This window comes from Cygnus atratus, chromosome 6 (assembly GCF_013377495.2).
Source record: "Cygnus atratus isolate AKBS03 ecotype Queensland, Australia chromosome 6, CAtr_DNAZoo_HiC_assembly, whole genome shotgun sequence".
Taxonomy (NCBI): Eukaryota; Metazoa; Chordata; class Aves; order Anseriformes; family Anatidae; genus Cygnus; species Cygnus atratus.
The window spans coordinates 6747859-6762465 of NC_066367.1; the positions used below are offsets into that span (position 1 = coordinate 6747859).

At 48.4% G+C, this 14607-nt stretch overlaps 1 protein-coding gene across 4 annotated transcripts in view; it reads left to right on the forward strand.

Annotated features, from left to right (window-relative positions):
- MAP2 (microtubule associated protein 2) overlaps positions 1-14607 on the forward strand; it is a 196606-nt gene that overhangs the window by 130993 nt on the left and 51006 nt on the right. For all 4 annotated transcript variants that reach the window (XM_035536777.1, XM_050711703.1, XM_035536779.2 and 1 more), the window contains exon 5: positions 2913-3198. In XM_035536777.1, the coding sequence (XP_035392670.1) occupies positions 2937-3198 (262 nt within the window). In that variant the 5' untranslated portion in view covers positions 2913-2936. The remainder of the gene's footprint in view (positions 1-2912; positions 3199-14607) is intronic.

Genomic DNA, 14607 nt, shown 5'->3' on the forward strand with positions numbered 1-14607 from the left:
CTACAGCTCCCAAATGGCTGAAAAGGATGAGGCAGTCAGTTTTTACCCCCATTCCTGTACAAGCTATTAGTTTAGAAGGCAGAATATCCAGCTCAGATCCATAATGCCATCCCAAGTGCTCTGCATGAGTTAGGAGGACATGAATTTCAGGTAAAAAATGGCAGAAAAACAACTGACCTGATGGCGTAGGGCCCACCTGTGTGCTGGCTGTGAACCTGAGCCGCGAGTGAATGACGCCGTACAGCAGAGTCATTGCTAGATTGCCGAGCACAAAGATGCATTGTGTGACTCACTTGCAGTGTTTCTACTACCATTATAAACTCTGAGAGCACTTGATGAATAACAGAGAGTCAAGAATGAATTCATCCATGTTTCACTCTGTAACGGTCTATTATAAATACTGAGCCAAATTCTGCCTCCAGATACATACAACTCTCATTGAAGCCTGCCCACTGTATTTATTTTTAAAGATAAAAGCACTTCTGTTGCTTCCACAGAGGACTTCTGTGACACAGTCCATTGTAAGGATGCGAATATCCTTTCTCAAGAGCTTGAAGAGAAGCGGGGAGTGTCTGCCACGGACGGGGAAGGGCACTTCAGAGATAACAGGCTGCAGGCTGCGGCGGTGGGGTCAGAACCATTACCTTCGTCCAAAGGATTTTCAGAAATGCGTTTCCCCATGGTCATGTCTTACGTTACCCTCTCGCTCCCCGCAGAGGCTCCGGGCTCTGTTTGTGTTACCCAGGGGCTGAGCTGCTGCAGGTTCACGCTGCTCCTGGGGTTCGAGATGCACGGGGTGGGTGGGGGAAAGCTGAGCCAGGGATTGGGTTGGGGGGGTTGTTTTCTGAGCCTCCTTGAGGGGTGTAGATGAGAATCTCACTGGTCTGCCCAGAACAGGCTCCATCCTGCCCTCGGACCCCAGGCATCAGTGGCTTTGGTTGTGTGCTGCTTGCTCCTGTACTGAGGGAGACATCTGTCCTGTGGACGAACATTTTGGAAAGGTGAATCAGAGATTGCGTTCTGATCTCATGCGGTAAGCACCTAGAGGCAGAGCATTGTCTCTTTGGTACACGGGAGAGGGCCTTTTGCCCAGCTTGGGCTCCCTCCTTGGTTATCACCCCTTCATCTCTCCCGGCTGGATTCCAGGCGGCTGCATCGAGGCTCTGGCTGTACGTGTGGAATCGCTCCCTGATGGCCGGGGTAAAGGAGGCAGGGAAAGCAAAGGGGTGCGGATGTGTTTATGATGTCTGCAGCCCATGGGGGCACGTCTCGGGGCCACCGAGCTCTGTGACACTGCTCAGCCCACCGTTTTTGTTACAGCTCAGACAAAATGCTGGGTGTGAGTTTTCACCTGCTCCTGCAGTCTTCATGCAGTTGTATATCCCCAGGGAACAGTGCTGGGTGGGTGTGAGAGCAGAGCTGCACCTCCCAAACCACAGGGTTTCACTGGGTGGAGAAAGAGTTGTTATTCCATTTTGGGGTAGAATTAGAGTTTGAGTCACACCTTTATTATGAATGAAATACCATATTCATGATTCACCGTGATTTTTAATTTAAAGCAGCACAGAAAGCCATTATTATTAAACAATATCTGATCAGAAGGGGGTTGAGTTATCAATGGTGAATAATTATAAGACAAATAATAATAGTCTTTCATCATGCTTAGATACCTCCTGCAAATTGACCTGGCTCTGTGCAAACCGTTGTTCTGTCATGGTGGGATTTTAATTCAGTGTCTGCAGAATATATGCACTGTGTAGTCTTCTGCATTTGTTTCTAGACTGCTCAGCCATTGCAATACGTGGTTGCTCAACCGCATTCAGCTGATTTCTTTTAGGTGTTTTTTTTCCTCCCAGGAAAAAAAAAAAAAAAGGTGGCAAGTGCTGTTGGACAAGGCCTTCTGGTTTTTGGTTCTCACTTTGATGTTGCTGGCAGTCGTCAAGCCTTTCTGTCCCCGCAGAATTTACCTTATCATGGAAACACAGGTTAAAATATGCTGTCTTCCTAAGCTTACCTACTGAGGAGCTACTGGTCCATGAGGCACAGCCAAAGCCTGTGGCTTGTGCAATGGCTTCTTTCCTGGCTTGGACAAATGTGAGCTAATTAACAGCAGTGAAACACATGTGAAGTAGCAAATAATTATTAGTTTTGTTTATGTATAAATACTGATAGTCATAGGAGAATGCAAACACTTGTATGGGAAACAAATGTTTCCCACGCACTGTTTGGGACAAAAGCAAATGGGTGCGAATGCTCCCAGAACAGTAAGAGGGGATGCACGCAGGGTCAGACAGCACATATGTTCGGGAGCCCAGTGAATGTTCTGAAGTGTTGTCTCTGCCGCAGATCGCAGCAGGCTGCAGATGCTGTACAGGACGGATCCTGGGCCTGAAGAGCTCCCTGTTAGGCGAAGGCTGAGCTCATAGCTGCACCCGTTATTTGTGACTGCAGGGGGAAAATGTTACTAGCAGCTTCACGTCTCTAAGCAGTTACTGCATTCTCTCTGCCCTGGAATATCCTCTATATCTATCCTGCATTCCTTCTGTCACCCTGGAAGACGTCATTGCATCCCGATATTGATTCACTTCTCATCAAGGGTTTACATTTCACTGTCATTAATGAGTTAAAATCAGATCAGCAAAAGGCAGCCCTCCAGAAGTCAGTGTTAGTGGCACCTGGGAGTCAGGGAGGATTTGACCCATGATTTTTTACCACTCATGGCTTGTGTTGGTTTCAAAGCTGGCTCACTCGTGGCCAGGACAAGCAAGCAGAGACACTTCTGCATTTAAGCCCTCTCTCATCTGCAGAACAAGAGCTGCTGGTACCACTCCTGTGCTGTGCCTGGTGGCTGTGTGCTGGCCGGGGCACAGTCGCCCCCTCGGTGCTGATCTCTCCTGCTCGTGTCGTTACAGGACAAGCGGTGAAGGAGGGGAGAAATGGCGGAGGATAGGAAAGACGAAGCCAAGGCACCGCACTGGACTTCGGGTCAGCTAACAGAGGCTTCTTCACACCCACATTCACCCGAAATCAAGGAACAGGGTGGCGCGGGTGCCGGACTGGTCAGAAGTGCCAATGGGTTTCCCTACCAAGAGGACGAGGAGCCCGGGCTGGGCGGCCGGGAGCAGCCAGGGACGTACGCTCGGACCAAAGAGAACGGGATCAACGGAGAGCTGTCGGCAGGGGACAGGGAGACCGCAGGTAACATACCTCAACAACCTGCAGCTGAACACAGCTGAACACTGGGCAGTGCTCTGAGAAGATTTTAGGAAAGCCATGAGGGCGGCTTAGGGCTTCCTGGTAGATGCAAGGATCCCTGGGGATGGGGAGAGCAGCCAGTGCAGAGGAAGCACATGGCTGCTTGGGGCTGGGAGCAGGAAACCACTCAGGTGCTGTGCACTGATAGTGTCCTGCTCTTGTGTGTGTGTGCATGCAAAGTTTGGTTTCTGCTGTTACTGCTCACAAGTAACAACATCTAGAAACTCACCGACTGTTTGCAGAATAACCTGTTGATCAGTCTGGCCAGGAATAGCACATTCAGCATTTATTCGCCATTGGCTAGGCTGGGATACTCTCTGGGGCCTTGTCTCTTTGTAAACTATGTTAGGATTTTAGGATTCAGCTTGTTACTTGGGGGAGAAAAAAGTGTGACTGTGTTAAAATGAAATATGCAAAGCAAATTTCCTGTTTTAGAAGTAAATGCTAATTCACTCTGTGCAGAGCTCCCTCTTTAAACCCCAAATGCACAATGCAAGAGGAATGTCTCTTGTACAGGCGCTAGTGCCCTTGATGCATCCATCCATGCATGCTAAAGAGATCTTTCTAGCAATATTTGTTGGCTGTTGACAGCACTTTGAGATGTTATCCATAATTTCTCAGCAGTTGGAGAATGTTAAGACTCTCAGACCCTAAAGTCATTTCATAAGCAATTCTACTAGAAATGAATACTTCTGCTACAAGGAAATGGGTTTGGATTTTAAGAGTCTCTTTTTGTGGATAGCCAAAACTAGAAAGCCAACAGTAAAAGAAATCCTGTGTAAGCATTCAGGTGAGCACGTTGTTGGTGATAGTTTGGGAGGATGATAACAAGATCTCTTTCCTTTGCTCTAACCTAACTTTGTACTGTGCTTAGCCAGAAAATTAACAGGAGCAGCTGTACAGGATCACAGAGGTAAGATGCTGCTGTTCTTAGGGCTGTGGAAAGACTGGAGTGTTTTTCTCCTTTGCCACAAATGTTTCAAACAACCTTGGACAAGTCACCCGTACACATGGAGAAGTAATAACTCGACAGAATGAAGAGGAATTTCCTCTCCTTATAAAAGGAGAAGAGAAATACTCCTCCCAGATGCTCTCAAAGCTTGGGGCAGTGTCTCAGAGACATGGACATTTAATTGGGGAATTTGCAGCTAATGGCTGAGAGGAAGCAGGAACCCAGTGCAGCAAATCATTGGGCATTGCAGTAGTGTATTTTCACAACGCTTTTTTAGATGAGGAATTAAAGAGCAGAACGAATCCAAATGTGGCAGCAGGACCAGAGAAGTGCACTTACCGAGGGAATGAGACTGCTCTTGATCCGTGTGAAGTTTGCTTCGATCACCACTTTGTGGCCTCATTTCCTCCTCCCCTGCTTTTTTCTCACTGTCTACTTAGATTGCAAGATCTCTTGTGTGGGGACTTACTGTCAATACATGCAGTTATTGCTAGGGAGTCTTAATATAGCTTATTTCATGGCATCTTTCTTTGTCCTTGAAAACCAGAAAAGTCCCTAAAACTGCTTGCCTTCACGCCTGAATTTCTAGTTCTCTGGAAATTCAAATCCTTGAGCTCTGACTTAGAGGAACGTTAATGCAAGGTAAAACATCTTAGGGTACATAAAATATATTTTTAATCATTTCACTCCTTTTAAAGGCCATCAGGAGAAACCTGTCAGCAATTTAGGGCAGTGACAGAAATGAAGGGGGGCATGGGTTGCCAAAGCCACACTGGTGTTTGCTAGCGGGACATACTTACAGCATCATGAAGCAATTTGATTCAGAGTTTGATCTTGAAACCAGGATTGCCATTTGCCGCTGACTTCAGCCATCTTTGCTCTGTTTGCTTGTAAATTGTAACTGCAGTGGGGTGTTGTATCAGATACGACATTTAAATGCCACTGTGATACACATAATTACCAATAATGCAAATCATTTAATCATTTGTAGTAGCTTTCTGACTCCAAACAGCTGAGGAGAAAATGCACAGGAAGCCAAGGTCGACCAAGATAATTAAGCCAAACTGAGTTTCTGTGGATTTATAGGGATTTTATTTTCCCTGGTGTAAGTCCAGACCAATAACCTAGGCTGCTCTGGCTTCTCAGCTTCCGTGTCAGAGTCCATAAATCCCCAGTATCAGCAAGAAGAAGCTCATCCGAATGGAGCACAGGTACGAGCAGGGCATTTCCCTGGGCAGCTGCACGCTGCCCGATCCCTGCTGGTGAGATTTCAGTTGTGGTTCGAGGCATTTCGCATCAGCTCCCCGGCACCAACTGACCCACAAGCTGGGATTCGTTCATGAAACAGGCATCCCCCAGAGGGAGGCATTCAGCAGCAGTGCCATATCACCCCGGGGGCATGGCACAGTTTGCAGGGCTCGTGCTGTACAATCTGTGTGTTAAAGGGAAGGTTAGAGCCACCAGGACAAAGGCACCTTATGCCAACACTGATGCGGAGGCGAGGGGTGCTAGTGGGGGAGGAGAGCAGCAACACATCCAATCTATCACTGCAAGTGACGTTTTTAGGTTTGCACAGTTAAAATTTGCCTTCCTGTATAGATGTGTGTCTCTCTCTCTCTTGGCGTCTATCTAAGAGTTATTGAGTCTGGCCTCAGTTTTGGAATCCTCTGAATCTGGCTGTTGTGTTGCCTTTGATTGATCTGCCTCTGTGTCGTGCTGGTAAGGGCTGCATTATGGAGGCACATCAATGCCCTCCTTTCTAATGGGCCCACGGGAACGTGGGAGAGCGCACAGCGCTGCGGAGAGGGCAGCCTCGGGGCCTGATACGGCATCCGCTGAAGTCAACGGCGAATACGTGTGAGAGAATGGGCCTGGTTTATTGGCACAATGCATGCGAAGCTGTTATGGATGTGATATAAGAAAGGGTGCTAAAGCAGATACTCGTTTTCAGTGTGTGTGTGTGTATGTATACGTATTTGGGCTACTACAAGTCCCACACTGCTCCCGAGTTGTTCCTGAAGGCACCTTGCCCTTGGGCAGGCTGCAGCACCCCACCAAGTTTTAACGTCCTCTCCCTGATCCCTGCCTCTTCACGTTCTTGCTCACGTGTGTGTGCACACACAGAGCATCTTTGGTGAGGATCTTGTGAGTCTTAAGCGTGGAGGATCGGGGCTGTAGCTTTTGTCAAGCCAAACGTTTCCACGTCACATGAGATGTGTGCTGCACAGGGGGCGTGATGGTAGAATCTCTGGAAACTCACTCCGAAGTGGGCTGATGTGGAAAGCTTTGGATTGGAGCCATGGTAGAGCACAGGATGTGTTGGGCTTGTGAAGAAGTATGAGCATGGCAGCCTTTTCTTGGCATACTGAGAAGTTGTGGTCAACTAGTTGGGAGGAAGCAACGAGGAGCAGTGCAGAGGTGCTTCAGCAGCCCCTGGGAAGCAGTGCTTCAACACCATCCATCGTGTTTGACTTGCAAGGAGCATCAAGCTGCAAAGGTTTGTTTTTCTGCACTTAAAATGCATTTATTTTTCTTTTCAGTAATGTAATGACTAACCTGTCAAATTGATATAATTAGGGGTGAGAGCAGTTAGCTGTATTGTGGAGCTTCTTCTCTGCTCTGTCTGTGTACAGTGACTCAGCTGATTGAGCGCTTTCTTCATTATATTCCAAATGCAAGCTTATAATCGGAGGGGGGGTGGGTTACCCACACAGTTATCTGATGAATTATTTTTCTGACAGATTAAGGGAAAGCATTTCCTGAAATCCTATCATCAGAGCCGCAGGACAGTGGCTCCATCCCCGTGTCAGTTGATATTAAGGACAGTAACGTGCCCTGCCAAAGTGACAGAGCTCTTCATTAATTGGCAGAGTACCCAAACTGCGTGGGATGCAAAAAGACTGCTGGAAAATTGGAGCAGACTTCATGAGACAGCACAGAGCATCACAGGTTGAGCTCTCCTGCATTGTTTTTCAGAGCCTTTGAGTCATAGGAAAGGTGGATGTGAGGAAGGCCAGGCCAGATAAATGAGAGAGGCAAGTGTCTTTGGTGGCTGTGGAGACCCAGAGATGGGTAAGTGTTAGTCTGTAAGAGAAACAGAAAGAGGAGAGAGCCCTAGACCCATAGAGAGGGATGAAAGAGGGGCAGTGCTGAGCTGAGGGAGGCATGAGGGACCAAGGAAGGGACCAGACCCAGCACTGGGAAAGTTAGGAGAGGTGGTGGGCAGAGAACTGGTGAGAGGAAAGACGTGAGGGAGCAAAGCAGGGGCAGGAGGTGGCAGGGAAAGAAGGAAAAACAGAAGAAAAGGAGAGTGGAAAGTGGTTCAGTTTTATCTGTTCATCCGAAGCCAACACATCCTTTGCGTGATGGCAAGTATTGCCCCAGAGAAGAGGGGACTCAGCAGGGAATGGCACCGTATAAAAGGAATAACCGAGGAAGAAAGTGGGAAGGGGTAATTCAAGTTCCAGCCCTGGATGTAGTCTGTCCTGATTCAGCCATTTGTTTTAAGGCTTTGTTCAGCCAGACTAACTGGGCGTCTGCAACAAATGTGTTCCTGTGACCAACTACTCCTTAAAAAAGCGTATTGAAATAAGCTGCAGGGAATGTCAGCCTGAAGGAGTGCCCTGTCGTAGCCAGTGAACAGATGAGCAGAGATGCGGGGTCCCTTTAGTCTGTGCAAAAGAGTTGTGGTGCAGGTAGGGATTGTGCGTGTTCCAGCCACCTGGCAGCACAACAAGGAAACCATCCGTGTCCCATCATCTTGCCTAGCCTGGTAGCAGCCCGTCTCCAGGCAGAGAGGCTCTTCCTCACCATCCTCACCACTACTGCACGGTTAGAAAATCACTGTGACCCCTAGTTCTGCTGGCTCCAGGCGCTGCATCCACTGGGGCAGGACCGGAGCTGTGATGGCTGGCTTGGGGGCAGGACTGCGGCGCTGTGCACGGGGTCAGCAAACACAACGGCCTCTCCGTGCTGAAACTGCACCAGGCAGGTCAGTGCTTGGTCCTGGGATGTGTTAGTGATTCGTGTCCCCTGCCAGGGACTTGTCATTTAATCTTTCCTTTGCATGTTTGTCTTTCTCTTTTTATGATACAGATGGCACTGCCAGTAAACATATAAACAGGCCTTCTTCATCCAGAGGCCTTTTTAGCCTTTCTTCCCAACAGCACTGCTTTGTCACAGCTCTCCTTTCATTTGGCTGCTGGCACTGGCTGTCCTGCTGCTGCCCAACGCCCCCCAAGCTCCCTGATCGCCTGTTCCCTAAAGGTGCCTCCCTCAGGTGGGCATTTTCAGCAGCCAGCACATCTCGAGCGCTGCAGACAAAATGTATAGAAGGACGCAAAATGAGGGATGTCGAAGGATGAATGCGATTGCTGTGCTCATCCCGTATCAGTTTTTTGTTTTGCAAAGCTTGAAGAACGCATCTTTCCATGTCATAGATAGCTCCCGTGGGACAGAAGCTGTTAATTAGGCATTTTGATCTCCCTCCCTTTGCCCAGGAAATGTGACAGTAATTACTGTGCACCATCATCTTTGCCAATTTAGAGACAGGCAAACATACCAGACTTCGGAAACTTTTCTTCTTTATGTTAAGAGTAATACAAGTGTCATTTTCTGGGACTCGTTACTGGAATATTTTAGACGTGTTCGAGGGGCGTTGCTGGAGAGAGCATCGGTGGAGGCAGCAGAGGACCGGGCTCGAATGTGGCTGAGAGACGGCACCGACCAGCTCCTTCCTTCGTGCTCCCTGTTCTTTCTGCTGTGTTTTGTTGTGACACCAGGAGCTTTGTGAGAGGGAGCTTTTCTGTTCCAGCTCTGATCTGAGGGCAGGAAGGTTTGGAGGAGGATTCTTTAACAAACAACAGAGCCTTGTCTTGCAGGCACACAGCCCCTCTGTTTCAGGCGCAGCTGAAATGGCAACTTCTTCCCCAGAGTCACCTTGAAAGGGAAGCAGCAGGTTCTCAGGTGTGACAGCCCGTGCTCTTCCTCACTTTTCCCGTTACAGAGCCCCCCGTGCGTGGCTTGGTGCCCAGCCGTGGCTAAGCTGAGCTCCCCCTGGCTGTGCCTGCTGGAGGCCGGTCCCATTCCCTGCAGGCGTTGCGGGGCTGACCCTGGTGCCGTCAGAGCAGCTACGAAGACGCGAGTCCGCTGCTACTACTGCGAGGAGTGCCAGGCGCTGCTGGCTGCCTTTTTCCACGTTGCCATGCCAACTGGTCCCTGTGCTGAGCCAGATCTCTTTTTAAGCTCCGCTGAGAGAGAGTCTGTAGCCTGGGAGCTTATTTAGCATTCAGGAGTGCACAGCCTCTCTGTAACGGCTCCGAGGCACAGTCAGGCTGTCTGACAAAGGGAAGGAGCAGTCTTCTTTTTTGGTTTTCCCTTCTCCTCCCAGATTTGCTTCTCAAGACGGGGTAGATGGGGAGAGAGACAGGGAGCACCATTCAGTGGGACCTCACTGAGGTACAACTTCCATGAAAAAGAAAGGGACGTGTTGCTTTGGGGGGCATTTGTGGTGCAAGATAGATGTGTGAGATTATATAGATGCATTTGTATAGAGATACATGTATATGCACACGTTTCTTGGTTCAACTAACCCTAATGAGCTACTCTGTATTAAAATGGGAAGGCAAAGCGAGCTGGGTTTTAATTCAAGCAAGGAGCTCAAATGAAAGATGAGGAGGGAGCCAGGGATAAAACACCTGTCTTTGTCTTCCCTGCTGTTTTAAGCTGTGAGGTTAATATACAGAGAAACAAGTAATCTTGTCTCACACGACATTCATATCCTGAATTAGGACAGCAAAACCAGTAGTTATGTACTGGTGCTTTGGCTTGGGTTCCTCCTGTTTGCTACTGGTAGATCAACTGCTCGCTTTAAGTCATTATAATGATAATTAATACAGGTTTGCTTGCCTTTGCCAGCCGAAGGGATGGAAATCAGCATAAAGCGGCTGGCATTAGCTGACATGTGAGCACGGCTAATCCAGTGCCTGTCCGCACCAGCTGTGAAAAGGTTGATCTGGAAATTCAAAGGCAAGGTTCAAAGCGAGAGGGCTGTGTTCTGGTTTTGACTCCATCGCTTGTTCTTCAGGAGATGCTGAGCAAAACATTTACATTTCCCTGTGCTGTTGTGCAGACCGACTGCGGAGCAGAGCCAATGGTGCTTGGAAAGCTCATTTTGAGGTGATGGTTTGGAAATGCAGTCTTGATTGTTTGGGGGGTTTTGTTGTTATTGAGTTCTTACTTGAGACATGCAAACAATGCAGGAAACTCAAGTCACCCCAGCTGTGTACGTGAGATCACATGCGTGAGCTCTTCTCCTGCATGAGGCAAATACTGGCTCAAAACTTCAGCACTTCATCTTTAACTGCATGCAGTATGTGGAAAAGAATTGTGAGATGCCATTATCTCCAAGGCAGGAAAACCTGCTAACTGCTTTCCAGAGAGTCATTCTCATTCAGGACTGGCTAAATTGAATACTTCATGGAAATCAAATTCACTTAGAAGGAACATATACTTTGGGAGGGGAACATAAACCCCAGGTATTTCATTTTTTTGTTCATATTTCTTTCCTTGAGACTAATTCGTAGCAGCACACGACTGGTTTGGTGCAGGTCCCAGCAAGCCCTGCTGCCTGCAGCAGTTAGAAGGAAACTCGCTTACAGCCCGCGGGCTGCCCAGGCAGGTGCCTTGATGCAGAGGAGCAGGAGTACCAGCTGCCGGTGCTGCCTGGACGTGGCAGTCTGGCTGACTTAGCAAAACCGCTTGCATCCCCGCATGGGAGAGAAGAAAACGGCTTCAGCTGGAGCTGCAGTTTTTTCCCCAAAAGCCAGGGTCTGTGCCAAATCCAGGGCAGTGAGCCTGCACAGTGTTGGTGAGCTGGGAAGCAGCTGATCCTTTGCTGTGTCTGTCCAGGAGGTGCTTTCTCTTCCTTTCTATTTAAGAGTATATTGTCCTTCCAGACAATTGCTCTGTCAGCTCTTCCTCCTTCTCTTTTGCACCTTCAGTCTAGAGGAGTAGGCGCGTCTCTTTCCCAATCACTTCATACAACCAGAGGTGTGGGCTGGCGGTTTCCATGGGTGGGCAGGCAGCAGGAGAAGACCATGGGAAGGGTCAGGGCTGGGACCTGGTCAGAGGTGGTGACCTGGCAGGGACAAGACTTGCTTCTGCTGGGATGCTGCCAGAGGAGACAGGGAGCGCAGAGCTTCTAAGCAGGGCTGCAGCTGCTCCAGCAGTTCACCCAAATCAAGAACTTTGGGATTAATTTGGCTGTGACATGGGATCTTCTTTATTTTGCCTGCCTCCAGGAAGGTTCAGCATCTTGTGTGAGTACACAGGACCATCCCTTGCAGTCGGCAAGGGAGAGATGTCTGTCTGGGTACAGGCAGGGGCTCGGCCGGGAAGCGCAGCCCAGAGGAGATCAGCAGCACAGCTGCTGCTGCATTGCAGAGCTGCTGCTGGGGCAGGGTTTGACTGGCAGCGTGAGCCGTAGGGCGAAAGTGCACCGTATTGCTGCGTTCGGTGTTACCAGGTCCCCTAACAGGACGAACCTAAACTGTGTTACACTGGCAGAATGGTCTTTGGTTCTGCTGAACTGGGCACAACTGGAAGCCTCACACAAAGCATGCACGGGTTATTGTTAATGTTAATCTTAAATTCAGCAGAGCTTGTGTAGCGTACTTTGTTGTGTTTTGTGTTTTTTTTTTCCCTTCTATTTTAAAGATCACAGAAAGCACTGTAAAAACTGTATTAAAAAGGAGCTGAAAAAGAACTGTAGGGACATGTCCTCTCCTGCTGTAGGTTGCTGTAGCTCTACTGGCTTCTGTGCATTGTTCACTTATACTGAAAACAATTAGTTCTTAAAATTGTGCTTATTTAAAATGTTAACACGTACTGAAGTCCCAAACAAATACCGAATTAGAAATGAGGTACCTGTTCTGCATATTTACTCACACTCAAAGGATTAAATATCCGGTGCTTTGCTTTGAACCTGAGGTGGTTTCTTCCTGCATGAGTCCTACAAGGAGTTCTTTTTTTAATGAAGGATAAATATATCTGCTTATTTCATGCAAGTGCTGCTTTTTAGCTGTTAGCACATCCTGGGAAAGGCAGTGGGAGCTCTCTGCATCACCCTGGCTGGGGGTCTCACGGTGGCTGCTTCAGTATTGCACATCAGCTGTAAATCGCATTGCTGATGCGTCAGACAAACCAGAAGCGATTAGCTTTTCCCACCTCTGGCTTGGTTGGGAAATGCTGACAGTAGTAAATACTTTGTTCCAGACAGTAAACTTAAGAAGATACGACTCAGGGGATGTGCAGGGAGCAAGTATTTGCAGTAATGAGGGCTCATTTATAAAGCGTTGCTTTATTGTGCTGACATTTGTATAGCTCCTTTTTAACGACATTTCATATTTAAAGGGTGTGCATGTGCAGGAAGCGATCCCTTGGCGTTTGTTTTACAGGGGCTAGACAGCGTGGCAGAGGCCCCTGCCTGCTGCACGTGTGTTTGGGAGCTGGAGGAGGGCTCGCTGGAGCTCGGAGGTGCTCCCAGCTCCTAGCACAGATTTGCCGTTGGATTTTGCCACTTGCACACCGCTGAGATTTGAGCTGCCTGTTCAGCTCTCGCTGGGAGCGTGATCGGGAAAACACCGTGGAGCCGAAGTAAAGGCAGAAGGTGTGGAAGCGGTTCAAGGATGGGCAGCCCCAGCCCTGGGCTGCTGCTTTCCTGACCTCTGCAGAGCAGCCGAGGCCACACGGCTCCTGCCAGCCATAGCTCCCCCTGTGCTTGCTCTTTTCACGTAGTCACTGCAGTGCGTCTTCCCCCAAAGGCAGTCCTGAGCCCCCATACCTTTGGGGTTCAGTGTGTCACACAATCACGGGGTTTTCTTTCCCAAAACATGAGCCTTTTTTGACCTGTTCAGTTGGCGAGCTGCTAAGTCCTGCTGATTAATTTAATCTGTCACCACCCTCTTTGATGCTGCAGCAGCTTAAAGTCAATGAGTTTATTAGGGAAGTGATGCTTGTCAGTTGTGTTGTGGTTTCGTTTAATTTAAAAGCTGTTGTTCCCATTATTTCCCTTCATACCTCCTGCCAATTACAGTTGATATTGCCAACATCAAGATCAAGGACCTACTTGCGGCAAAATATTTGCACTCACAAAAGCCATTGGAGAGCAAATATTTGAATTCTGTAAAGCTATGTTACTGCTTTTTTTCCTTCAGCCACAAGCACTAATCTGCTGGCATTATTTGTGTTTTATACGATTTATTCATACTGCTTCGCTTGCTACTGTGAATTTCTCTCTTAATCCAAGTATAAAAGGCAGTGCTTAGAGGTTTTAGGAATTGCAGTAATAAAGTCCAAGGCGTGTCTTCAGATTTTACATTGGAAAAACCACCAGCTGAAGCCCCGGTCTCTTTGCCTGTGTTTCAGCAGTCCCACCAGCCTCAGCAGAGCTGAGAGAAGTCAGGACTCGTCCTGAGGGGACTGCCTGATGCCTCCAAACAAATCCAATAGCTATTTGGTTTGTAGTCCTGCAGCACTGGAACTGCAGCACCCAGGGGAAAAAAATCCATAGGCCCTGTTAGCTTTTCAAATTGTCAAAGATAGCAAATAGCCAGTGTTGGATCTTTCTTTTCTGCAGGGAATATGGTTGGGGTGTTTTGCCTTGCTAAGCAGCACAGGTTCCTCGGTGCTTTTGTTGTTAACTCGAGCCGGCTGTGCCAACAATTAGTGCTGGTTACCTTGGAAACTGCTCTGCACCCTGCTGAGGATTTTGACAGGCACATTTTGACTGAAATTGCTTTGTTTTCCCAATTCTGCAAGCACACATGTAGCTAATCCTTTTGCTGTGCCCTGCCTGTGTTCCTTGCCTAAAACGTAGCAAAATTAGTGAAACATATTATTTTGTCTTTCCCATCTGTTTGCATCTTTCTTTCTCCCTGTTTTAGCCTCAGCCCTCCGTGAGCATTAATTACCCTTTGCTTTAAACAAGCTCACTGTTAATTTTCTTGGTCGGAGTCTGAGGGATGACATTGTGAATGCCTGGGAAGTTTCGACACAATTTTCAGTCTCCTCCCCTCTGTCCCTCCTTCCTGTCATCCTTTTCCTTCAGTTTTCTCCTGGAGCATTTGGTGTGCTGTGCAGTTCCAGCACGTCAAACCTTGTTTATGCCCTGGACGAGTTCTGCTTTGCAGAGCCCAGCTGGCTCTGAAGATCTGCTGCCACCGTAGCGGGGTAAGATAGAGCTGCTGGCAAGATAAAGCCTTGAGGGGCGATGCTGCTCCTACCTGGGAAGGTGAAATCATGGGGCACCTGCCTGTGAGGCAGGAAGAGGCTGTGGGCACAGCTCTTTGGGAGTTTCTCCCATCAAACCCAGCCTTCAGAATAACACCACTGCACTGCAG